This window comes from Rhinolophus ferrumequinum, chromosome 19 (genome assembly GCF_004115265.2).
Source record: "Rhinolophus ferrumequinum isolate MPI-CBG mRhiFer1 chromosome 19, mRhiFer1_v1.p, whole genome shotgun sequence".
Lineage (NCBI taxonomy): Eukaryota > Metazoa > Chordata > Mammalia > Chiroptera > Rhinolophidae > Rhinolophus > Rhinolophus ferrumequinum.
This window is the reverse complement of record NC_046302.1, coordinates 3783439-3810155: the sequence shown is the minus strand read 5'-3', so window position 1 is coordinate 3810155 and position 26717 is coordinate 3783439. Positions and strand designations below refer to the sequence as shown.

Sequence of the window (26717 nt, the reverse complement as noted above, 5' to 3'; positions counted from 1 at the left end):
CCCAAGACTCCCAAGCATCGAGGCTGGACTCAGAGTTGCAGCCCCACTCAGGGACCTCTTGTGTCCCCCAGCCTGTCCTATCTGTGATGCCTGGAGACCCCGGTTCCCCCAACCCAGTACCCCACACTGTCCCCTCAGATGCCCAGTACGCACTTGGACGGTGTTCATCACCAGGCCTGCAGTCATCATGCCCAGGCCCGAGAGCAGAAGGGGCACTGTGATCTGACATGTGACGGTGAAGGCAGTCTCAGGGAAGACTCCATAGGGGGACCGGGTGAGCTCACAGCTAAAGCCTCGAAGCTTCTTGCCCTGAAAGCGAAACTCCAGATTCAGCTGGGTGACTACCATGGTCAGGCTGTCAACTTCATTCCCAGGAGCAAGACGTCCAGGTCCAGGGAGCCCTCCTTCCTCTGTCCTCTGCACTCTCACGTTTCCCAAGAAGTTCGCACAGGTAGCGTGGCCAGGTGCCCTGCGCCTGTGAAGGGTTCCCCCTTGGTCGAAGGCCAGAGCAAATGAGTGACCAGAAAAGGCAAATGTGACTCAGAGACTCATTCAGGGCCTCAGCCAGCTCCTTCTGTCCATCCACTCTCTGCAGATCAGGTTTTCTTCAGAGAGTGACTGCTACGTCAGCCGGAACCTCCCTCAGCTGGCCTGCCACTAGGAGGTTCACTGTCCCTTGGCACGACCTTGACAGCATCCAGCCCTCTAGCCCATGCTGGCTCAGGCTGCACGCAGAGCCACGTGAGGCCTGGCCTTGATGAGGGCCAAGTGGAGGCCTGCCCACCTCTGCACATCTGCCCTGGGCAGCGTCTACTCTTGACAGATAAGGGCCTGGAGAAATTTCAGCATGATGGACCCATTTCTCAAACTGAATCTACAGCCCTCTGAGGGTCTGCAAGAAAGAAGCCACATGCTGTGGTCACCTCAACTTCGATGTCCAGGGGGTCATGGCCACATGAAGAAGCTGTGTTCACAGGGGAAACACAGCCTTGTTCTTTCAAGGGCCCAGAAGATTTGTAAATGTGCTTCCAAAGGGACCACACTGTCATCTGCTGCAAAGGTAAGACCAACCCGGCCCAGAGGAGAAGGGTCTGGGGCACCACCTCTAACTCCTAGGAATTCTATTGTTGGGTATGCCTGCTGTGCATTCCACAGGTGCCAGGGACAGAATGTCCAGGCCTGAAGGCAAGCCAGAGCAGGGATCAAGGCCACAGCCAGCAGAAGCCCAAAGCTGAGGGTCGGATGCACACTCACCTGTGGACCCCAGGGACCTCACGTAGACCAGGCCTTAGTCCAGGCCTCACCTCTGCTCCTGTTCCTAAACCACAGACCTCCTAGACACTTAGCTGGTTCCCCTGTCTATCCCACACTTTATTCCCACTTCCTGAATGTCACAGCCCTCACCAGTCTAGATCCTCCTGACCTCCCAAGCCTATCTCCTCTCCTCACGAACTCCCACCAAACATCACAAATAACCGTTGCCCTCGAGCCCCAGATATTCCTTCACTGCATCTTTCCTCACACTACTCATTTACTCATTCATTCAACAGGTATTTTTAAGCCCTTCCCAGGAACATGACATAATGAGCTCTAAACTTTGGCATTCCTCCCATTGGGAGTTGGAGTTCTGTCTCCCCTTCGATCTGTGACTGCTGGATCAGTAGAACAGTGGAAGAGACACTGTACTAGTTAGTTTCTGGGCCAAAATCTTGAAAAACTGACAGCTTCCACTTCCCATCTCTTGAGATGTTCATGCCTGAAAACCAGCCACCATGCTGTGCGGAAGCCCAAGCAGTCACACAGAGAGGCCACATACAGGGGTTCCAGCCAAGAGCCCCAACTGGTTCTAGTCAACAGCCAGCAGCAATTGTCATGTCATGTGGACTATCTTGGACTCGGTACAGTGCCTAGCAAGCCACCCCTACAGATGCTGCATTGAGCAGACAGCCGTTTTCAATGAGCCCCACCCAAAGCCCTGCAGATTCATGATCAAACTGAATGAGTGGCTTTAAATAAGCCACAAAATTTTGGTGTGATTTGTTGCACAGCAGTAGATAACTGGGACATTTGGGGAACCTCATCTCCACCCCTGACTAGACTCATTTCAGATAAACCAACAACTTCCAGACCTCTCCCCTCTAGCCCAGACCTCTATCCTGGGCTCTCAGATATGCTTAACCCCACCAGGGAGAGGGGCACGCACCCCAAACTGTCTTTCATGATTTCTTCCAAACCTTTTGCCCTAAGCTTGTAGCCTCAATGAATGGTGCTGCCAGAAACCCAAACCTCACTCTAACCACTCTTCCCTGTGATCACCTCAATCCCACATCCAATCTGCCTGTTCCCAAATTTCTCCTGCATCTGCCCCTCCTCTCCAGCTCATGGACACGACCTTCACCGTGGCCCTTACTACCTCCCAACACATCTGCCCACCCACAGTAGCGCGTACTCTTCATACTCACATCCCACAGTACATCTCCAGGTCACTTGTTTGCCCAAATATTATCAGCTGTCAACTCATTATTACCTGAGAAAGTTTAGATTTTGTAGTCAGGCATTCAAGGGCCTCTATAATTTAGGAAAAATACATCCCTTTGCGCCCTCTCTCTTTCTAGTCCCTGGTCATATAATGCACGTCATAGACGGAACTTCCTGCAGACCCTCCTGTGGGCCATGCCTATGCTCACGTTGCTCCTTCTGCAGGCTCCACACACGGCCCAGGCCAAATTCCTACCTGATCTCAAGGCCAACTGAGTCGCCTCCTTGTTTTGAGGCCTCCCAGCTTCCCGGCCTGAGCCTCACATCTCCCTCCCCAGAATTCCCAAAGTACTTTGTCTGAACCTGCCTGAAGGCAAGTCTACTCCTGCCTAATGCAAGCACGACCTGCACATGCATCCACTCTCCCTCTTGGACTGTGCTCCTCTTGAGAATGGAGGCTGGCTGATTCTACTACAGTTTTCACAGCAGGGGAAATTATTCATTCATTCACACTATAAATTAGTACTTAGGGCCTGATATTTGCCAAACTCTGGTCTAAGTGCTGTGATGCATCTGTTAGCAAACAGATATATTTAGGGCTTTCCAGTGTAGTAATCAAAAAAAAAACAACACCAAACATAAAAATTATGACCTGTGAAAAGTGCTCTGAAGGAAAGCCAAGGAATGAGGAGAGCATAGAGCAGAATCAACTGCACACAAGCACTCAGTGACCAGCAAATGAATGAACAAATGAATGAAATGATAGGTCTTCAATTCCCTTTGTGTACAAGTCCATGATTCTCACAATCAATCATTTCATGTTCAATCAAACACCAGACTCTCAAAACATCTCCAGGATGTTCACCAGCAAGTAGCGCCTTACAGAGGCCCTGCAAGTTCACATCAGGGCAGGACTGAGGCCCTCAGCTCCTGACTCCCAGCGCAGACTGCCTCCACTACCTATCCTGCTCTGTCCCTCCCGGCCCCTTCTCCTGTCTGCCACTGCCCGCCATCAGTGGTTTGGGTTCACTGATTCAAGCACAAGTCTGAACCAGTAGGAGGCTAAGAGAAATGGCGTGTTTCTGAGAAAAGAGTTGCGGAAGTGAACTGGTTTAAGGGAGTTCACTGGTTTAAAACAGAACCCCTCTCGGCTGGCCTGAAACACTAACCAAGGCACACACATCACCAACAAGTGATCACTTCCTTCTGACTTCAGCAACCCCTTTATAGTTTCTTTACAGTTTGAATGTAGTCAGACATCATAATACAATATATCATCATACACGATGGGACCCTGACGCACTCTCATCAGTACAGAAGATATGGAAATACACCACCATTTGCATCATTTCGCATAGAAAGAGAGTCCTGATTAACCAAGTTACAAATCATCACAAAAGTGATTCTCATTTGTGTTTAAAAAAATCAAATGAGAAATTAAGATAAACATATGCACACCCACACACACAGTAAAAAGTTCAGAAGGCTATACACCAAAATGCTAAAAGTGGTTATTACCTTTCAGTGGTAGAATTATAAATGACCTTTATTGTATAACTTTCTGTACATTCTATTGTGATTATTTGCTTTTATAACCACCAAAACATAAACTGTCACCAAAAATAAATAAAAGACATCATTATGAGAAAAAAATTACTTTCCTGTGCAACTTGAGAACAAAATATGTCAACACGGTCTATTGGCTTATAATCCAGAAAATCAAGAATGTTGACTTTAAAAATGGTTCAGTAGCATAGTGGAAAATCTCAAAGAGCTTAAACTAGATTCCAGGGCTATACTAGGCAGTGGGCGGAATCTGGGTCAAGCATCAGATGGTGCTTTCTGGGTGACCTGTAATAAGCCCTTGCCCCTCCATGGGCCTCTAAATCACTCACAGCCCCATAACACGAGTGGTGGGACTGCCTCAGAGGGTTTCAGTCCATTAAGCCATCAGAATTACCCGGGAATTCCTGAAACATGCAGCCCAGACCCCACTGCAGACCAATGACTCAGGTCCCAGGCCTGCGGCATCAGAACCACTCATCTATTCCAACTCCCCTGATTTTTAGGGGGTGTGTCACTGCAGGACAGTTAGGAGGATCCACAGAGGATGGACAGAGAGTTCTGGAATACACATCATCATTCCTAGCTTTCACTTCGAATTCTTCAGTGGGAACTGGTTATTTCCCCAGGAGCATACCTTCTAAACGGCCTCCTGGTGCTTTCACGAGCCAAATGGTCCTTCTTAAAGGCCTGAACTTTTCTCCATCCTGTCAAGTTCTCAGAAATCAAGCCAGTTACATTTTCAGTAGCAGGAAAGGTTCTTCTTTATTTTCTGCTTTTGATTTGGCTAGCAGAACCCACCCACAAGTAAAAATGGACTTAAGTCTACTACTTGCTCGCCCCCACGCCTGGCCCTGCCAGCCTGTTCTGATGCAGTTTCTCCAAGCAGCTCCTTCATGTCACTCAGGCCTCACTCCAACGTCTCCTCCTCAAACGGGCCTTCTCTGGCCTTCTCTGGTCTCCCTCTCCAAAGCTGAGGCATATCACCAGCTTTATTGTTTTCATAGCCCTTATTACCATCTAACACTGATTTATGCATCTTGTGTCTGTCTCTTTTCACTCGACTGTGATGACCACCCCACCACAGCATTCAGCACAGTGCCAGCCCATGGCACACATACACATGTTGCATGAATGAGTGAATGAATAAACAGAATCACAGAAACAAAGAGAAAAAGAACCCAGTCAGCCTTCCATAGGTTGAGTGGTGAAAAGCCTAAAATTATTGATTTGCTGCCCTAACATTTGGTAAAACCATGGCCTAACCTGCAACATCCCCTCCCCCCCACTCCAGTGGATAAGGTCCCCTAGCTAAGCAATGCTCCTTATCAGGAGGACCATGCTCAGTTTCCAAGTATCCCTGAGTAGTGGGTTTTAGTTCCTGCCAGTTATGGAATTATTCAAACAAGACAATCCCACCCTCCCACAGAAACCAGTGGACATCTCAACCTATTGTTACTAAAAGGCCTGCCTCCCACAATCCTTGGCAGTTCACTTTGCTCCAGAGCACAACCCCTGTGTGGGCCTGCATGGTAGGCAGTGTCCTCCTCCCCTGGGCTGAGTGCACGTGACTGATAAACTGTGATTTCATCTGTCCATTGTTGGGACTGTGTGTTCAGCCATCCCTGTAACTCTAGGGCTAGAACCGCTTCCTCACCAATGAGGTGAAAAAGAAATGATCAAACCAACAGTTGGCATCATGAACAGGGCAGCTCAGCCCTGACCTAGGACACCTGAACAGCTGTTACTAACTGCTCTTTGCTGACTAGCTCTTGACATGGCGAAGGCCACCTGGGATGGAGCCAATAATTGCCGGCCAGCTTGTGATTTAGCCTGCTCCATGTTTGGTTGTCTCTCCTGGGCACTGCCATCTCCACCCACCCTAAAGTGTCGTCCTGGTCCCCAAGGCAAGCGCTATTGTTAACTGACTGTATCCTGGCGTGAGGTGCCTTCAGGTATGGTCTGTGTCTGGCAGGTGGTCTCTGGCACTCCTGCCACCTAGTCTGACTTAGAAATTGGCTTGACAAAAATGGGATTCCCTGGGCCATCCCTGGCCCCGTTAAAATAGTTAATACAGCTCAAAGTAAAGTAACACAGGGCCTTCAAGGATTGAAATTTTTCACACAAGACCTCCTTAGTGAAGGCGTGACTATGCTCTCTGCTTTTCATTTTAAAAGTCCAATTCAGCCTGTTCTTAAACCTGGAAAGAACACAGGGTTCTTCACTGTGGATGATCACAACCTTAGTGCTGAGGCTCCATCCACTGAGATCCCCATTCCGAATATCCAATGTTATTGAAATTACTGACTCCATCCAATCAGCAACCAGTAAATATTTTGCAACTACAGATTTGGCTAATATGTTCTGTTCAGTGTCTATTTCAACAGACTCTTAGCTGCAGTCGATCTTCAACTCTGAAGGGACACAATACATCTTTTCCAAGCTTCTCGTGGGGTACCTCACCAGCTCTGCCATCACACAGACTTTGCAGGCAAGATCTCAACTGCATACGCCACCATTCTCTAGCAGCACAGGTCTGACATTACACTGAGGACATCCTCCTCCAAGAAGACTCACTTGACACACTCATTAAGGACATCCAAATACTCACAAAGGAGTTCACAAGTAAAGGATGGGCTATCACCCCACATGTGGGGCAACACTGCCACCTTGGTCAAATTCCTGAAAATTATGTAGTACACTGAGGGCAACCCCGTCCTTGACACAGTCAAAAACAAATAAACATTAAAAACAATCAAACAAACAAAAAAAAACAGTTATTGACCTTTTAGCATCTACAATGTTAATACACGCCCAACATCTTTTGGTCCTTTTTGGATTCTGAAGAAAACACAGTCCACCTCTACAAATTTTACTTATGCCCACTGACGCTGTCACTTGCAAAGCAGCCTGCCTTAAATGGATGCCTCCAACAAAAGGCATCTGTCCAAATTAAAATCAGCAGGCACTCCCATCAGGGCCCTCTGAGACTTTCACTGTACAGAGTCTTTAGCAACCTACACCCATGCCTCCTGGAGTCTCTGGACCACCTACAATAAACTGCCCAAGGGCTTCTGATGCAACAAACTACCCTCCTTGCCTGCACTATGTATCAACAGAGAAGTAGTTCCTAGTTGCATACTGAGTACTCCAGGAAAGAGAGGCTCTGTGTCACAGACCCTGGCCTGTGATCCTCTGTATCCAGCTGCTCACTGAGCCTTGGGAGGCACAGCTACCGAGGCCTCCTCAATACAGGAAGGAGAAATACCTGCGCCCTCTGGCATATCCCACCTGCAGAAAGGGGTGGCCTCCCCTGTCCTCAGTCCCTTGCCAGATACCACAGTGCCAGAGGAGGTCAAACCCGTGCCTCAGGCTCCTGGGTTATGTGGGAAGCTCTGCTGAGATGAACTGAGTGAGGAGTGTTGACATTAATATCCAAACCTATAGGGAATTTTTATGAGTTTATTTGAGCCAAACTGACCACGTATACCAGGGAGCAAGATCTCAAATGCTCCTGAGAATGACTTTGCTCCTGAGTTTTGCAGCTTCTTTTATGCATTTGAAATTAAAGAGAGAACAGAAGGAAGATTACCTGGAGGTGAGAGAAAGCAAGGCAGGGACTGGATTACAGGATAGGTAACAAGATCATGTGCTTTCTTGGGGGTGGTTACAGCCTATTTCAAAGGGTTGTTAACCTCGCACTGAAGCCATGGACAGGGCTTGCTTACAGAAAAGGCAAATCTTTTACTAAGTTATATGCCTGGGGCATGACTATCCACCAGGACCTGCCCAGTTAGAAATTTATGATCAAATCACCCTGTGAGGTTACTTTCCACAGAACCCCTTTTTTGCCCACACATTTAAGTTACAAGGTGGCAAATGGACCCCCAATTGAGGGAATTGATAAATCTGGCATTGATTATTGTGGATTCATGCTCTCTGGGGATACATACTCCTTGCACCACCACCCTCACAGGATCCTCAACTGCAGTTATTGGCCACAAAGGGGAATTTGTATAAGTTCACCATGGTGTCCTCTCCCTCCTGTTCAAGAGCCTAATTCACTTGCTAGGGAGGCACTTCATCTTTCTAGAAGTTCTAATCACCACTAAGGTTTAAATTGGTGTCAAGGCATCAGAGGTCAATGTGCTGTAAGGCCTAAAACTAAGAATATTATGAGCTGTTGTAACATCTGGGGGAAGGCAGGTGGGGCCTGAATAGACTAACCACGTGGCCCCTCCCAATCTGTTCCCACAGATAAGATCCCCTGGCCCACAACACTTCTTTTCATGGGAACTGTGCTTTCTTATTCCGGAGTGGTGGGTGCTAGTTCCCTGCCAGCCTGTGAACAAGCCTGTCACACCCTCCTGCAGAAACCAGGGACTCCCCCACCCTTTGATACCACACAGTACCTCCCACGGTCTCTTTGGGTACACTCTGCTGCCAAATGCACCCTCCTTTGGACTTTATGTGGCATGCACTGGCCTCTCCTGGCTGTGAGTACATGTGATTAATAATGCATTGTTGATTCTCAACTGTCCAGTGTCATGTGCTGTGTTCAACCATCCCCATAACCCCACAGTGGGAATCCCTTCCTCATCAACGGGGTGAAGAGGAGGCAATCACAACAGACTGGCTCATCCCATGTCACCCAATCCAGTCTCCAGTCTCTTCCATGATATAACTCTCCATCCCCTTGCCTTTCCTTTCAGCCAGCTGACTTTCCCTGTTGCCTGTCTATGCTGTTCCAGGTCTTTGCTAAGGTGCAATCCCTGCCAGACCCTCCCTCCTCTTTATCTCCACCCCACCCACATGGGGCTCAGGGTTCCTGATTACCCTGTAGACCAGCACTGTGGATTGCTAATTTGAGCTTCTGACATATGTAACACAATGACAGTAGATTCATGACAAAGAGTAGAGATCTGTCTTCTTCATAAGCACACATACTGGACAACTATGTAAGAGAGAGCTTCTGTTTCTAAGGAGGGTACAGGCTCAGAGTCTTAAAGAAAGTGTATTAATTTGATTACATAAAAAAAAAAATATGCACAGCAAAAAACCCCCACCAAAAGCAAAGTCAAAAGATAAATAGAAAAATGGGAAACATATTTACAATCCATATCACAATATAAGTAACAATTAATATATAAAGAGCACTTACGTATCAATAAGAAAAAGGAGACCTATTCTACAGAAATATGGGCAAAGAATATAAACAGAAAGGTCCAAAGATATTTGGATATGTGGTTATTCATTGCAGCATAAGCTCACTCACTCATGGTAAGAAATGTAAATTACAGTACACTGGACATGGCAGGCAGCACACCATGATGGCCCCAATGAGCCCTGCTTCCTGTACTGACGCTCTTGTGTGGGCTGAACTCAGTGACTTGCTTCTAGCCAAGAGAAGCAAAGTGGCGCTTCTGTGATTAGGTTATAAAAGACAGTGATTTTTGTCTTGCTAGCAGACTTATTTCCTTCTCAGACCACATACTTTGGTCACGCAAGATGCCATGCTGGAGACGTCCACAGGGGAAAGAACTGAGGGTGGCCTCTGGGCAACAACCACTGAGGAACCGAGGCCCTCAGTCCAACAATCTGCCAGGAGCTGAATCCTGCTCACATCATGTGAGAGGATGACTACAGCCATGGCTGACACCTCGAATGTAGCCTCATGAGAGAGCCTGAAGCAGAAAACCCAGCTAAACTGGATCTTGGCCCACTGCAACAATGAGATAATGAGTTTTGTTTTATGTGGCAAAGTTTTGTAATAATTTGTTATACAGCAATAGAAACAAATACAGTACAATGAAATGCAATTTCCCATCTGTTAGATTGTTAAAGATCAAAGAGGCTGGAAATAGACTATGTTAATGAGGTGTTAGAGGGAGTATAACTGGTCCCACCTATTAAAATCATCTAGGTGATCTGGTGATATCTATCAAAGTCACAAATGCATGTACCCTTTGACTCAGCAATTCTACTTGCAACAGTTTATTCTACTCATTTACTCAGACATATATAAAATGACAAGGTTATTCATTGCAGCATTTGTTACGGATACCATTTTAAGCTGTTACTATGGGCTGAATTGTGTACCCCCCCAATAAAATAAAAGTTCTAACTAGCCCCCAGTACCTCAGAATATGACTATATTTGGAGATAGGGCCTTTAAAGAGGTAATTAAATTAAACCGAGGTCATTAGGATGGGCCTTAATTCAATATGACTGGTGGCCTTATTAAAGGAAATTTGTGCCATAAGATGAAAGAGTACCATTTTCCGACGACATGGATAGATCTTGAGATTATAATGCTGAGCGAAATAAGTCAGACAGAAAAAGTTGAGAACCATAAGATTTCACTGATATGTGGGATATAAATCTGAAAACAACAAAAGAACAAGACAAATGAAGAAACAAAAACTCATAGACACAGACAATAGCTTAGTGGTTACCAGAGGGGAAGGAGGAAACGGGGTGGGAGATGAGGGTAAAGGGGATCCAATATACGGTGATGGAAGGAGAACTGACTCTGGGTGGTGAACACACAATGGGATGTATAGAACTGTACACCTAATGTATTGCAGAATTGTACACCTGAAATCTATGTAACTTTACTAACAATTGTCACCCCAATAAACTTTAATTTAAAAAAAAAGAAAAGAAAAAAGGAAATTTGGACGTAGACACAGAGGGAAGCCCATGTGAAGACACAGGGAGAAGATGGCCATCTACACACGAAGTCCTGCTGACACCTTCATCTTGGACATGTAGCCTCCAGAACCGTGAGAAAATAGCTTTCTGTTGCTTAAACCTCCCAGTATGTTGTACTTTGTTATGGCAGCCTGAGGAAACTAACACATTGTTAAATTTAAAAGCATATCAGAGGGAAATGGTTAAATAAATTCTGGTATATCTATATGATGGGATATTGCACAATCATTAAAAAAAAGAAAGCTCTTAATATATCTATAAAGAATAATCTCCAAGATATGTTGTAAAGTAAAAAAAAAACAAAACACACAAACAAACAACAAAAAAAACACAAAAACCATAGCACTCAACAGTTTGTATATGGGTAAAAGGGTGAGAAAAAACACAGAGACAGATGAACAGATATAAATACATGTTTGTACATGCATAAAATATCTTCAGGAAAAAATACAACACCTGGGTCCCTTTAGTTATCTCTGGGTAGACTAGGGAGCCTTGTCCCTGTGCACATTTGTGAACCTTTTGAACAGTGAATCACATAAATGTTTTATCTTTTCCAGAAAAAACAATTAAAAAAAAAGTGTAGCCCATACTGTCAGTCAGTTCACATTCAAACAGTGTAAAGTATCAGATTAATGCACAAGAAATGGCAAATATCCCATCAGCTATAGAAACAATGCCCTGTGTGAAGATAAAATGCTGGGCTGGCACCTAAGGAAAGACTCCATGAAAGACTGCCTACATGAAGAGGGTCAGCAAAGACAACAACAGCCTCTCCACTCAGGGTTGGCAGGGAAAAAAAGACACAGGGAGAGGACAACCCACGTGAGGAAAGCCAACACTTGCTGGCTAGAGCTGCAGGGTAAGGGCCATGCCGGCGTCGAGCCAGTGGGGCACCACTGCCCCTTGTCGACCTTCGTCACAGAACCCAACTGCACAAAGGAACCCACCTCGGGGGGCAGGTGACCCTCTCCTCTGCTCAGATCAATCAGGCCATGCCAATCATGGCCATTCCATTCCCTTTGCCAGTATTTGATTTCAAAGTGCGACATGCCTCAAATCTGGCCAGCGAGAAGTTGGGAGCTCTGTTGGGGTCTCCTAGGGAAGTTTCCTTATGCTTAAGAAGGAAGAACCAGAACAGATGGTCCATTCTTCTCTCTCTGGACGTGATGTGGCCATGAGGACAAAGCTGACCCGGCAGGAATTTGGAAAGATCCTGGGTCCTTGGAGGTTGTTAGTTGGTAATGACATCACTTTTCAATCCGGAATCACCCTGTCTTGGAAATCTCGTTTTGGGAGATGACATATTTCCTTCTTTTTGAACTCACTATAGATCATGTTTTCTAGCGTTTGTAGCTGAAACCATCCTAATTGATACAACTGAGGTGAGCCCAGGATGCTTGGATGTCCATTTTAGGAGTATGAATTTTATCCCATCAGCAGCAGGAAAACCAACAGATTTTAAAACTCAGAAAGACCTGCATTGTGGAGATCCCCGACAAGGAGCTCAGGCAGTGACCCCAACATGGGTGCACACAATCCAATGGCATGTGAGAGAAATACTAGAACAGGTATTTCTGCCTAATTTTTATCCTTTTATATAAGTTCTTAAAAATCTGCACAGCACTATGTGTGATAGAATATCAATGACAACAAGGATAACAGTAGTTAATTCTCACTGGGTGCTTTCTAATGCCAAGCAGTATTATAAACACTTTCCAGTCCTCTTAACAACCTTATAGGGTCATTTCTAATTTACAGATGAGAAAACTGGGGAACAGAAAGCAACTTGCTTAACTGACAAAGGTCAAACTCAAACCCAGTTAGTTTAGCCCTAGAGTCTGGGCTCTTAAGCAATTCCTATGACACTGCCTCTCCATATGTAATGTATAAACCTATGTGTATATGTGTGTGCACGTCTTTGTGGTACGTATAATTTCTAAACCAAAGTATGTATTGGGGACTTATATATGTATATATGTGAATATGTATATAAATATATATGTCAGTGTATATATAAATATACATATGTGATGTATCAATATGCATGTGTGCGTATGGGGAAACATGGTTAGTGATGTTACACTGATAGAAACACTCAATAAAATAGACTTCTTGAAAATGGCTGGTATAGAGAATGGACTGCAGGGAGTGAGACCTGAAGTAAGGAGGGTGCTGAGGAGGCTGAGGCAGGAGGTGACAGTGGGGTGGGGAGGAGGGAATCCATGGGAGGAAATCTTTGGAATGTGGAACTCCTGGTACATGGAAGCCAGGCACTGAAGTGCTCTTGAGGTTAGAGCAGTGTTGACTGACCACGAGTTAAAGAAGGATGTAGGACTAAAGGGTATCGGGTCACTGGGAGGAAGAAGAGGACCGAGGGTCTGGAAGTTACAGAGACCAAACATAGGGCATGGGGCTAAGTCAGACTGGGACAGAGACTCCAATTGAGGAACAACTCTCCTGGGGCCTGACAAGATGCAGGTGGAACCTGGAAGTGGAGCTGGCAGTGGTGCTGGGATGTTATGAGGAACTGGACAGCTAGGATGCAGGGAGGGTCACTGAGAAGTCCATAAGTGGCAGAGCCAGATAGTAACAGAGTGAAGTAAGATCGCGCCACAAGAGGGAGTGGTGGGGACTGCCAAACCAGAGCACACAGACACCTACGGTGGGCAGCAACCAGATGGTACCCATGAGGGAATGTGGGTCCAATGTTTTAGGAGTTGCCAAGTTTTCTAGAGAAAAAAGGAATTCATATTTTCACATGAAATCTCCTGATTTTTAAGTGTTGCTTTAAAAAAAAACTTTAAATCCCCAGACATACAGCTAAGTGGCAGACGGACTCAAACCCTGCTTGGTTCCAAATCCGTGAGGGGTGGGGTACAAGGTCCTCGGTGGCACAGAGACCTGTAACAGTGAGTGAGGCAGAGGTGGGGACTGACGGACATGTCAACCCTCTTCCTCCCAGCTTGCCCCACTCAAGACAATCTTTGTTCTCAGCTGGTTGCCAAATAATAGAAAATACCTGGTCGGTAATGACTTAAAGTGTTCTTGGGTCCTATACTTTTACAGGGAAGACTTCTTAAAATCATGCTGACAAAAGGAAGGGGCTTTGACGGTGGAAGAACAGGGAAGGTATGGTACATGCATAACTTTTTTGTTTGATGGGCATCTCTCAGTTCCTCACTCTATGGGATGCTGGTAGGGTGTAAAGCAAGGGACCCTGACTCTCCTCAAAGAGTGATGACAACATAAGTCATGCTGGCCAAACAGAGATTGTCATCCCCCAGGAAATAGTGATGACTGGAATAGGAGTGGACCTTTGACATCAGGGTCAATTTTTGGAGAGTGATGTGGATATTGACAAAGATCTCTCTCTCCTCTCTAATAACATATGCACAAAGGATAGATTGCCAAGAGCCATCCACTTCTCTAGGTACAGAAACTTGCCTGCAAATGAAACAGAGCTGAAAGATAGAAAAAGAGCCAGCATCCTGTTATCATTTAAGCACCTGGATCATGCCATGCCTGATATTCAACCCCTTAGAGATTTCAATTTGTATGAGTTAATCAACTGTCTTTGAAAGCTTCACCTAGGTTAAATTTAGTCTCTGTCACAAGTAACTAAAAGAACCTTGCCCAATTTATAGAAACATATTTGAGAAGAGGAGGCCCTGCCCCATGCTCCTCAAGCTGGGCCCAACGTGTGGCTGCCATTAAACAGTGCCCCCACCACCATCATCCTTATATAGCTCCCTCTTACCTGGAAATAATTCAAAAGTATGCCAGCCCCAGACAGTCCCAGGCCTGCAAACATAAAGGGCACTATCACCTGAAGACCAATGGACAAGGCAGTCTCCCTGCTGAGCTCAGTCCCCAGTAGTTTAGGGGACACCCTTTGGCTCTCAGGGACACTCAGAGGTCCATCTTCTGAGGCTCTAGGGAGTCTTCCTGTGCTGAGGGTATACGGCAACCCTAGCTCCTCTGCTCTCCGCTGTCGGGTCTCTGTTCCATCCATGTGAGCACAGCTGCGCCCCTGGCAGTCTTAACCTAGGAGACACAAAGCAACAGGGGTTGTAGGGAAGAGTTCCTGACCCTTAATGGTGCTGACACCCTGTAAGTCTTCAAGCCCTTCTGTCCACCAGAGGCTGGCATCATTCCAGCCAATCCACAGCCTTTCACTTGGTGCCTGCTCCGTATGGCTTCCTGCAACCCCAATTTACATAAATTTTTACTTAATATGTTTGAGGGGGAAAAAGTTACGTACAGAAGAGAGCATTACAATATATGAATCGGAACCAGCAAAACTGGTGGTATAAGGACCTGTGAAATTTCTCTCATTCATAAAAGCAACAAGAAAACTGGCAAAAAGTTGTCAGAATCAACTTTTTCTGAACTCTGGAAATTAATCAAAGGCTTACAGCAAAACAAGGAACATTTATTCAAGAGAAAATGCTGAATCTCAGCAAGAACAGCAACACTGTAACATCCGGAATGTTTTAACTTGCCCTTAGTCCTATCCCCTGCTTTCTGGCTCTGCAGCAGCCTTAAAAACCAACAGCCTGGAGAGAGCAGAATGGGCAAGAGCTCTTTCAAAGCCTCCTTCTCAAAGAACTGTCATTATTTGGCCTACTAGGTGGTCCACTGTAAAGATGCCACTTGCAGATTGTCTGCATTTCATTTGACTTGTAGTTCATTTAGTATAAAAAGGGTTCTCCCTAGGGAACATTTGCTGAAAACAATTATAGGTACTTTGTGGCTGCCTGAAGCAGTGGACAATAGTTGGGGTAAGTAATATACTAACCAAAAACCTAAAAGGAAAAGCTGGGGAATGAGCTGCATAGGCAGGATTTAAACAGTTCCTACACATTCCTGGGAATCTAGAAGGCCACCCGCACTGAGCTGGGCATATGCTCAGAAAATACCTGAGCAGGCCCTAAGCTCTCACCACTGCCTGACATAGAGTCTCTACACAAGCAGAAAGTGAAAGCTAAGGCAGAGTTGTACCAACCTGACTAAATGTTAAAGGTGTGCCCAACACGCACACAGAGCCCCTTGCCAAAGATTGGGAGACTTACTGGTTACAGGCATGGCGTTCAGGCAATCTCTAACCAATCATTATCTGACCACTAAGCAGAAACTTCAGTGACAACAAAGAATATAGACTAAATAATTTGTTCAGAAAAGTCTCTAACAAACAACTAGAACAAGCAGCAGTAACAAGAAACCCTAAGAGGAGAGAATCTGATTTCCTGAGTTGTCACATTATATAATTTTAAATGTCCAGTTTTTAATTAAAAAAAATAAGACATGCAAAGAAACATGAAAGTATGGCCCACACACAGGGCAAAAAATCAATTAATAAGAATTATCCATGAGGAAGCACAGACTTTGGACTAACTAGGCAAAAACTTTAAGTCAGCTATTTTAAATGTTTAAAGAACTTATGGAACCATGTGTAAAGAACTAGAGAAAAGTATGAAAATAAAGTCTAACCAAGTAGAGAATATCAATAAAGAAATAAAAATTATTTTTAAAAGAACCAATAGAAATTCTGGAGTTGGAAAATATAACAGTTGAAATGAAAAATTCCCTAAAGGAGCCCAAGTGCTAATTTGAAAAAGGAGAATAAAGAACCATTGAGCTGAAAGATATTATCCATTTTAAAGAACAAAAAGAAAAATGAACAAATCCTCAGAGACCTATAGGACACCATCAAACATACCAACATACACATAACAGGAGTCTCAGAAAGCGAAGAGAGAGTAACAGAGTCCAAAAGAATACCTGAAAACATAAGGAGCAAAAGCTTTCCAAATTTGATTAGAAAAATTTCCATATTCAAGCTCAACAACTTTCAAGTAGGATAAATATTAATATAAAGAGATGGACACCAAGACACACCTTATCAAACTGTTAAAAGTCAAAAACAAAGAGAAAATTGCAAAGGCAGGGAGAAGCAACTCACACACAAGGGATCCTCAATAAGATTAACAGCTTTTTTCTCATCAGAAGCCATGAGGCTGAAAAGCAGTGGAATGATATATTTAAAGTGCTGAAAGAACAAAACTGCCATCCAAGAGCTCTATAAGCAGCAAAAGTATCATTCAAAAATGGAGAAATTAACAGATTTCCAGATAAACACTGAGAGAATGTGTCACTAACATACTTGCCATACAAAAAATACCAAAGAGCGTCTGTCAGGCTGAAATGAAAAGACCTAGACAGAAGTTCAAATCCACATAAAGGTAACTACAAAGAGCAATATAAAGGTAACTACATAGGCAAAAGTTTTTTGCTGTTGTTAGTAACTCTTTTTTCTTTTATCTGATTTAAAGACAATTGCATAGCAGTAATTATAAATAAGTGTTTATGGGCACACAATCTATAAAATGCAGTTTGTAAGACAATAAAAGCACAAAGGGGAAGTATATAGAGCTATATAGAACAAAGTTTCATACACTAGTGAAATTAAGTTGCTATTAATTTGAATTATAAGCTAAGGTGCTAATTGCAACCCTCAGAGCAAATGATAAGAAAATAAAGACGATGCATTAGAAAATATCTATCTAATTCAAAAGAAGGCAGTAATGGAGGTTACAGGAATAACAACAAAAAAACCCGATAAGACCTAGAAAACAAATAGCAAAATGGCAGATATAAGTCCTATCTTATCAATAATTACATTAAATAAATTGATAGATAAAAGTAAAAGGCTTATAAAAGATATACCATGAAAATAGTAACCAAAGAGAGCTGGAGTGCTTTACTATTATCAAGCAAAATAGATGTTAAGACAAAACTGTCACTGCAAAGGACATTTGATAATGATAAAAGATCAATATATCAAGAAGACATGACAATTATAAGTATATATACACCTAACAACATAATCACAAAATACATGAAGCAAAAACCTGACAGAATTGAAGATAGAAAAAAGTCTCCTCAACAATAATTGCTGGAGACTTCAATACTCCACTTTCAATTATCAATTAGAACAGCTGGACAGAACATCAGCAAGAAAACAGACACCTTGAACGATACTATGAGCCAATTAAGTAGAACTGACATCTACCCAACACTCTACCCAACAAAAGCAGAATATACACTCTTATAAATGCTCATGACACTTTCTCTAAGATAGACCATATATCAGGCAAAAAAGTAGTCTCAAATTTAAAAGGATTTAAATTATATAAAGTGTGCTCTCCAACCACAATAGAATGAAATGAGAAATAAATAATAAAAGAAAAATTGGGAAGTTCACAAATATTTGAAACAACACACTCTTAAATAACTAACAGTTCAAAAAAGAAATCAGAAAATTATCTGAGATGAATGAAAATGAAAATATAACATGAATGAAAATGAAAATATAACATACCCAAACTTATGGGATCTGTCAATTCAGTGCTTCGAAATAAATTTATAGCTGTAAATGCTGATACTAAAAAGGAGAGCTCAAATTAATTAATTTTTCACCTTAAAAAATATGAGAAAGAAGAGCAAACTAGCCCCCCCAAAGTAGAGGGCAGAAAGTAATAAAGATTAAAGTGGTGATAAATGAAATATCGAATAGAAAAACAATAGACTAAATCAACAAAACCAAAAGTTGGGCCTTTGGAAAGACTGACAAATTTGACAACCTTTTACCTAGATTGACCAAGAAAATAAGAGAGAAGATTCAAATACTTAACAGCATACATTACTTACAAATTTACAAATATAAAATTAATTATGAGGGAATACTATGAAAAACTGTACACCAACAAATTAAAAAACCTAGATGAAGTGGACAAATTCTTAGAAACACACGAACAAAACTAGGTAAGAAATTTAAAACTTTTAATAGACCTATAACAATGAAAAGATTAATTTAAATTAGTAATAAAAACATCCTCATAAAGAAAAGTCCAAGATCAGATGGCTTCACTGGTAAAATCTACCAAACGTTTAAAGAATTAAAACTAGTCGTTCACAAACTACCCTCTACCGGGAAAAAAAAAAAAAAAAAAAAACAGATGAGGAGGAAACACTTCCCAACTTGTTCTACAATGCCAGTGTTACCCTGATCACCAAAACCAGAGAAAGAAAACCTAAGAAAAGAAAACTACAGACCAATATGTCTTACGAACATAGACACAAAAATCATCAACAGAATACTAACAATCTGAATGCAGACATATTAAAAAACTTACTCAACATGACCAAATGCAACTTGTCCCAGGAATTCAAGGTTGGTTCAATACATGAAAATCAATCAATGTAATATACCATATTAGTAGAATAATAGGTGGGGAAACATGATCAGCTCAATAGACTCAGAAAAGGCATTTGGCAATATCCAACACTCTTTCATAATAAAAACACTAAAAAACTAGGAATAGAAGGAAATTACCTCAACCTGATCAAAGGCATCTATGAGAAACCTAGTTAACAAACTTACCTAATGGTGAAAGACTAAGAGTATTCCCCCTAAGATTAGAAACAAGACAAGGATGCCTGCCATTGCCACTTCTATTTAAACATTGTAATTGAGGTTCTAGACAGCACAGCTAGGTAAGAAAATGAAATAAAAGGCATCCAAATTGGAAAGGAAGAAATAAAACTATATTTACAGATGACATGATCTTATATAAAGAAAATCCTAAGGAATGGACACACAGAGAGACATACACAATTATTACAGTTAATAAGTTCACTATGGTTGTAGGATACAAGATCAATACAAAAAAATTAAGTTTTATTTCTATATGCTAGCAATAAACAAATCAAAAATTAAACTAAGAAAACAACTGCATCTGAAATAGTATCAAAAAGAACAAACTACTTAAGAATAAATTTCACAAAAGTGTAAAACTTTTACCCTAAAAACCGAAAATAATTGTTGAAAGAAAAATTTTCTGCTTTTGATTTGGCTAGCAGAAACCACCACAAGTGAAAATGGAATTAAGTATACTACTTGCTCGCCCCCACGCCTGGCCCTGCCAGCCTGTTCTGATGCAGTTTCTCCAAGCAGCTCCTTCATGTCACTCAGGCCTCACTCCAACGTCTCCTCCTCAAACAGGCCTTCTCTGGCCTTCTCTGGTCTCCCTCTCCAAAGCTGAGGCATATCACCAGCTTTATTGTTTTCATAGCCCTTATTACCATCTAACACTGATTTATGCATCTTGTGTCTGTCTCTTTTCACTCGACTGTGACGACCACCCCACCACAGTATCCAGCACAGTGCCAGCCCATGGCACACATACACGTCTCTTAAAAGATATCTAAGGGCCTGCTTTTTTCAAAATGATTACACCCCATTTATTTACATAGCTAATAAATCACAACTTACACATTTAACAAATTCTCCAAACATGTAAACATTGATCACGTGTCTCTATTTAATCAAACTCTTCTGAACTTTTAATTAACTACAAGTCTATTATATCAGATTTCTGTAATATTTTCAATATGCACAAAATATTATGATTACAAAATTAATCAGTTCATTTACACTAAAACTGGTTAGAAAAAATCCAGTATTATGGATATAAATGTCCAGATTCATTATGTTTATTATTATTATTCTTAATCCTTTCCAATGTTGTTTTTCTAATGTATAAGGAATTTCACTATTACTTTTGTGTCTTCCTAGGGTTTCTGCTATCTCACCACGGGGGTCATCTAGTGTTACTCATGGGCCCTGATTCCTTTTAGTGGGGAAAGCAGTGCCATATCCTTAATCTTTTCAAAAAATAAGGCACTGCTAGCAATGACATGTGTGGCAGTTCTTCAATCCTTACAAGACCTCAGGGAGGTCTATTACTGCCCCTACTGTCCCCGTTACATAGCTGAAGAAATGGGGGGGTAGTCAGCAGGGCCAGCCTCTCTCCGGTGCCTGGAGCCCTCCCTCGGTTTCTCCCCCTGCCTCTGTAATCATCTGCTGGAAACAGGAACTTTGCTCCAGGATTTGCCACATAAACAAACTCCCTTGACCTCAAGCTACCCTCTAGCCCTCACCCCATTCTCTCCTCCCCTTCAGGACGCGATTACACAGAGACATGTCCCCACTGTCTCTATGTCCCACCTCCGCTGTGTTCAAGCACCCCTCTGGCTCCTTCCTGCACAAACTGCCCCTGCCAAGGCCAGCAGTCGCCTGTATGATGCCCAACAACCACTAGACCTCAGTGTGCCCGATGTCTTGGCCACTCACGGTGGCATGAGATGCTCAATGCTTGAGTCTTGCCCACCATGGCTTTCCCATGTCCTTGTCCCACAGCTGTGCCCACTCCCCCTACTACATAGGACTTTAGCCCCTGCTCCTTTTCATCCCTCTTGATAAAGTCCTCACCACCCAGACAATGCTGCTGATCCTCAAAAATAATGCCCTGCTCTCATTTCTGAAAGTAGCTGTACTGGAGCCACCCCCTTCCTGCTAAGTCTAGCTGAACTTTGACCAATATCTTCCTGCTAAAGTCCACAAAACTATGGAGTTTGGGTGATAATGATGCCACCCTTCTCCTCAAGTCAGAACACTCTTTTGCTGCCTTCTTGTGCCCAGGATTCTACAACAAAGGCGATTTTAACATGCTCTGACTGATTTTCTTTCTTGTGTGACTCCCTGAGACCCCTTCTTCCAGCTTAGGGTTGCTAGATTTAGCAAATAAAATGGGACACACTTATGCTGCAAAGTGATTCAGACCTCCTACTCAGCTAAGAGGCATCTCGAATATGGCAAGTCTAATGTAGAACTCTTGGTTTCCAATTCTGTCTCTCTGTCTCTTCCTTCTAGTAAAAGGCACCATTATCCACCCAGATGGTCAACGTAGGAGAAAGGGCTTGGGGTAAAGGAGACACGAAGATATAATCCTTTGGATTTCATACACATCTATATCGTTCGGACTTCTCCCTGATGAATGTGCACTATTTATTAAACACACACACATGCACAAAACTATTTTTTTAGAGCAGTTTTAGGTTCACAGCAAAATTGAGAGGAAGGTACAGAGATTTCCCATATACCCCTCCCCCACACATGTACGGCCTCCCCCATTATCAACATCCTACACCAGAGTGATGCATTTGTCAAATGAACCTACACTGACATCATTATCACCCAAACTCCATAGTTTATATGAGGTTTACTCTTGGTGTTGTACATTTTGTGGGTATGGACAAGTGTATAATGACACGTATCCACCATTACGGTACCAGACAGAATAGTTTCAGTGCCCTAAAAACCCTGTGCTCTGCCTTCTCATCTCTCTCTCTCACATCATGCACTTTTTTTTTTAAGCTTATAAGAGTTTATTTGAGCTAAACTAACAACAATTGCCAGGAAGCAAAGTCTCAACGGATTGAGAAAATGCTCCCTCGTGCACTTTTAAAAGGTATTTTTTTAAGCAATTGACATTTATAAACAAAATTAGCAGTGGTTTATTATCATCTATGCACGCACAGTGAGAATCACTGATTTATCATTCATTCAACAAATAATGTTTTGTTCTTTCATTTTATGCCTTGCATTTTCTAGGCACCAAGAATATACTGAAAAGCAAGACAGATAAAGGTGTTGCTCTTGGGGAAATTTACATTCTAGCTGCAGAGACAGAAATAAACAAGAAAATAAATCAATAAACAAGATAAATACAAGTATGAATAAAATTAAATACAGTGAATTGATAGGGACAATCTGGGGAAGTTGGATGGGATGGTTTGGATGCACAATCAAGAAAGATCCCACCCTGGAAGACAGGATGGGAGCCCCACTGACAAAAAAGGTGCCAACTGTGCAAAGGTCTAGGGGAAGAATTCTCAAGAAACAGCAGCAAGCACAAAGGCACGGGGGTAGGGCAAACTTGGCACTTCTGAGGAAGGAAAGGCAAAGAGGTCAACACATCTGGGGAAGGTGGATAGTGAAAGTGGATGGCAGGAAGTCAGGGCAGAGCAGAAAGCAGGCCCTTATAGGCCCAACAAAGAGTTCATGTTTCTTCTTCAGGATGAGGTGAAAGCATTGGATGATTCTGAGCAGGAGGATGACGTGATAATGTGTTGTTTTCAAAAGACCATTGTTGCTTTCCCCACTAAAAGGAATCAGGGCCCATGAGCAACACTAGATGACCCCCGTGGTGAGATAGCAGAAACCCTAGGAAGACACAAAAGTAATAGTGAAATTCCTTATACATTAGAAAAACAACATTGGAAAGGATTAAGAATAATAATAATAAACATAATGAATCTGGACATTTATATCCATGATACTGGATTTTTTTATAACCAGTTTTAGTGTAAATGAACTGATTAATTTTGTAATCATAATATTTTGTGCATATTGAAAATATTACAGAAATCTGATATAATAGACTTGCAGTTAATTAAAAGTTCAGAAGAGTTTGATTAAATAGAGACACGTGATCAATGTTTACATGTTTGGAGAATTTGTTAAATGTGTAAGTTGTGATTTATTAGCTATGTAAATAAATGGGGTGTAATCATTTTGAAAAAAGCAGGCTCTTAGATATCTTTTAAAATGTTGACTGTTCAACAAGTACACTGAAATAATGAATTAGGTGTTAACAAAGTCAGGTAGGGGGAAGGTCTGTACAGGTATCCAGACATCCAGGCCTTACGGACAACAACAAAGAGAGGGTGTCCAGATGTCCAGCTTTTTCTAGGCTCCCTCCACCAACCGAATAGGACTTGAATGGCTTGAGCAGTTGGGGAAGTAGTGGGTCAAAGGAATTTTTCACCCTAAATCAGGGATTGGGACCTCTGAAGGATAGGGGAGAAAAGGTCTCCACTCACCCCCAGTAAAAACCCTGAAAGCAAAAATCAGAGAAAAAAAAATGATTAATTTGACTCCATCAAAGTTTAAATATTCTGTGGGACAAAACTTCTAAACAAAATTAAGAGACAAGCAAAGGTCTACAAAAAATGTCTGAAACCAACATAAGAGACAAAGGAACAGTGGCATAAGAGGCAAAAAAACAAAACAAAAAAACCCACAACTCCAACACAGCCTTAAGGAACAGAAAAAGCAATGGAGAAAGAGATGCCCAGCAGGAAAAGGCAAGTGTCCAGTCAGCATAGACCAGACTGGGGAAATGATTTAAACCCAGCAGCAAGGCCCTACCTCACCATCAGATGACCCAAAGGCCCAGGGAGGGAAAAGAGCCAGCACATTGCCTGGGTGGGGGCCAGTGGGTCCACTCCTGTGAAAGGCAACTTGGCAGTGACCGTTCAGTACCCACATGTCCTCACCCCACAAAGCACAACTGTGGTGACTCACTCACAGGGGCTCACAAGGAGACACACCCAAGATGCTGACAGCAGCTGCACTGGAACCTGACAGTACAGCCAACGCTGAGCTCTGTGGTGTCCCCGAGGAATGGTGTGTGGCTGTGCAGGGAGTGCAGCAGCACTATAGCCACAGCACAGCAACAGGTCCTGCAGAGACCACTGTTACATGAGGAAAGCAAGCTGAGGGATGGTGTCCAAAAACCTTCCCACACTGTCCTGTCCTGTGGTCCCTCTTCACGAGTCATATGCATGGGTGCGCAAGGAAAGGTCTGGCCAGGGGTGACCTTGGGAGGGAGTGGAGTCTCCTGGGACAGAGGCTCCACCTCGGTTGGCACCTTTTGGTCATTCCCACCTGCTCTGTACCCCTCACAGGCTGGGGAGACTGTGGTCCACCAGCAGGAACCCCACATCCCCCTGGATGGTGGTCAAAGGCCGTCAGCTTCATTGGGAATGTGGGAGTGTTTCGTAAAAAGAGTGTGTTCAAATGTCACTTGGGTTGGTAACAATGAGTACAGCTGGACAAACCAGGTCCTGAAGGACAGGCCTGCTGGTGAGGGAGGCTCCTGTCAGGAGAGTGGGCTGCGGGGGAGGGTGGGTTGTGGGTGCAGGAAAACCCCTCCTTTAGCTCATGGGAAGGGGGCAGGTGGCATAGACTCTTGGGCAGGAGTCCTACCCAGGCTTCCCACCAGGGGACAAAACCTGGAGGGGGTGATACAGGACAGCCTCCCAGTACATAGAACTACCCAGCCAAAGTGTCAGTACTGTGGAATGAGAACCCTACATGGACCATACTTCTTAGAGCACCTCCCTAGGGGAAAGGCCTTGAGAGGAGTCAGGCAGCGGGTCCAGGGTCCACCAGGGCTGCCAGTCAGATGAATCTGCAAGGTGACAGTTTTTTCAGATGCCTCACAAGGAGTCTGTCCCATCAGACTGAAGAGGACACTGACAATGTGTCACCCAATTAGTGTGGGGGGGGGCAAAGCCAGCCTAGGATCCCAGGCCTCTGGGCAACCTAGTGTTAACATATCAGGTCTGGGACCTGGTCTTTAGCACCTCGTACAAACCAGTGAGGCAGCGCCATTCCTGACCACTCTGGAGGATAGACAGGAAGTGGATGTGGGCCAAGGTGCTGTGAGGCCTCAGCCCTCTGGGCTTCATAGGTGACTTGGTTCAGTGGGAACACTTTGGAGTCTGCCCCCATGATTGTAATCCCAGCTTCTGCCCTTCCTATATATTTGTGCTTGGAAGAGTTAAATTTTTGTGCTTCCAGTGCCGCATCTGTTAAATGGGGATGGTAGCTTATGAAGAGTACAAGGAATAATGTATTTTTATCACAGGACACCTGGCTTGTCCCCCACTCCCAGGTCAAACTCCTAAAAGCTCTAATGTTTTAGATCAGTGGTTCTTAAAACACTGCAGCATCAGAATCACCTAGAGGCCCAGTTAAGGACAAGCATTGCTGTACGCACCTGGGTAGTTTCGGATCAGCTGGAGTGCGGGTGCTGAGAGTTTGTACGATGAGCAAGACAGTTAAGCCCAAAGAGTGGCTGTATGGGGTGTGGGGCAAGTAGCCTCAAAGCAACGTGAAGAACAGGACTTGCCCCCACCCTCAAGCTCTGGGTCGCCTCTCCAACCCGCCCCCACACACACCGCCGGCACCGTCCCCGGCCTGAGCCCTTGATGTCCCTCCCCCTTACAGTTACCCTATCCATCACACACTCACCCGCAGCCCCAGTTTCGGATCTGGCTCCTACCCAGGCGTCACCTCCGCCCGTCCCTTCCTCTCTGTCCTCCCCGTTTTACTTCATCTTTCTCGTACCTCCTGGCCGCAAGCCCCCATCCGGCGCTACCCCACCCCACTTCCGCAGTTCACCTCATTTTCCAGGCTCCCTATGCCATGGCCCCGCCCTTCCAGATGTGCCCCCACCCCGCCCCAGGATCTCCATCAGATTGTCTTTCTGCACACCCCCTCCCGCCTCCCCCCACCCCCACCCCAGTCCCCGCACTCTACTCCATCTTCTGTGCATCCCCAGTCCTGGGCCTCCCTCGGAATGCCTGGCTGTCCCCCTGTGGACCCCATCCTCCCCTTACCACCGCCCCACCCGCATCGAGCGCAGGGCCGCGCTTACCCGAATCCCTCCGGGTCGCTGGCGGTCAGAAGGCGCGCTCGCCAGGCTGAGGACGCGCACGGCCGCAGGGTGGGCCCACGGAGGAAATGGCAAAGACCGGGTTGTCCTACCGCTCCGCCCTCCTGGGCACCGCCCCCGACCGGCCCCAGCCGGGGACCTGGCACTCTCGGGCGGGGAGGACAGGGGCCCGCGAGCCCGGAAAGACTGGGCCGCGGAGACCCGCCCTCCGAGTAGTAGGGCGGCGTTTTAGAGGTGAGGAGACATGGGGTCAGATGTCAGCTCCAGGCTTGGGTCACCCAGGCCTTGAATCTAAATGAGCGAATCCTGAGCGCGCCGAGTATCTTCCACGTTTTCTTGCAGTGAGTTCTCACAACAGTCCTTAGGGGGAACTTCTCTTTGAGGCTGGTTTACAAAGAAGGAAAGCAAGTCTCTGGCTGAGAAACTGTTACCGCTGCACGAAAGCCCGGACTGGAGAGGTGAGGTTAGTGAAAAGAAAAGCAGGTTTTATTCCAAAATGCCAGCATTAAGGGAAGACAGTGGACTCCCTGT

At 44.3% G+C, this 26717-nt stretch overlaps 1 protein-coding gene across 6 annotated transcripts in view; it reads right to left on the bottom strand.

Annotated features, from left to right (window-relative positions):
* Window positions 1–26321, bottom strand: part of SLC41A3 (solute carrier family 41 member 3) — a 68270-nt gene extending 41949 nt beyond the window's left edge. For 2 of the 6 annotated variants that reach the window (XM_033087395.1, XM_033087397.1), the window contains exon 1: window positions 154–583. In XM_033087395.1, the coding sequence (XP_032943286.1) occupies window positions 154–348 (195 nt within the window). In that variant the 5' untranslated portion in view covers window positions 349–583. Of the gene's footprint in view, window positions 1–153; window positions 584–14515; window positions 14803–25762; window positions 25865–26168 lie in introns of those variants that run through there. The other 4 variants (XM_033087398.1, XM_033087393.1, XM_033087396.1 and 1 more) reach the window with 4 other exon arrangements.
* Window positions 26322–26717: the final 396 nt, after the last annotated feature.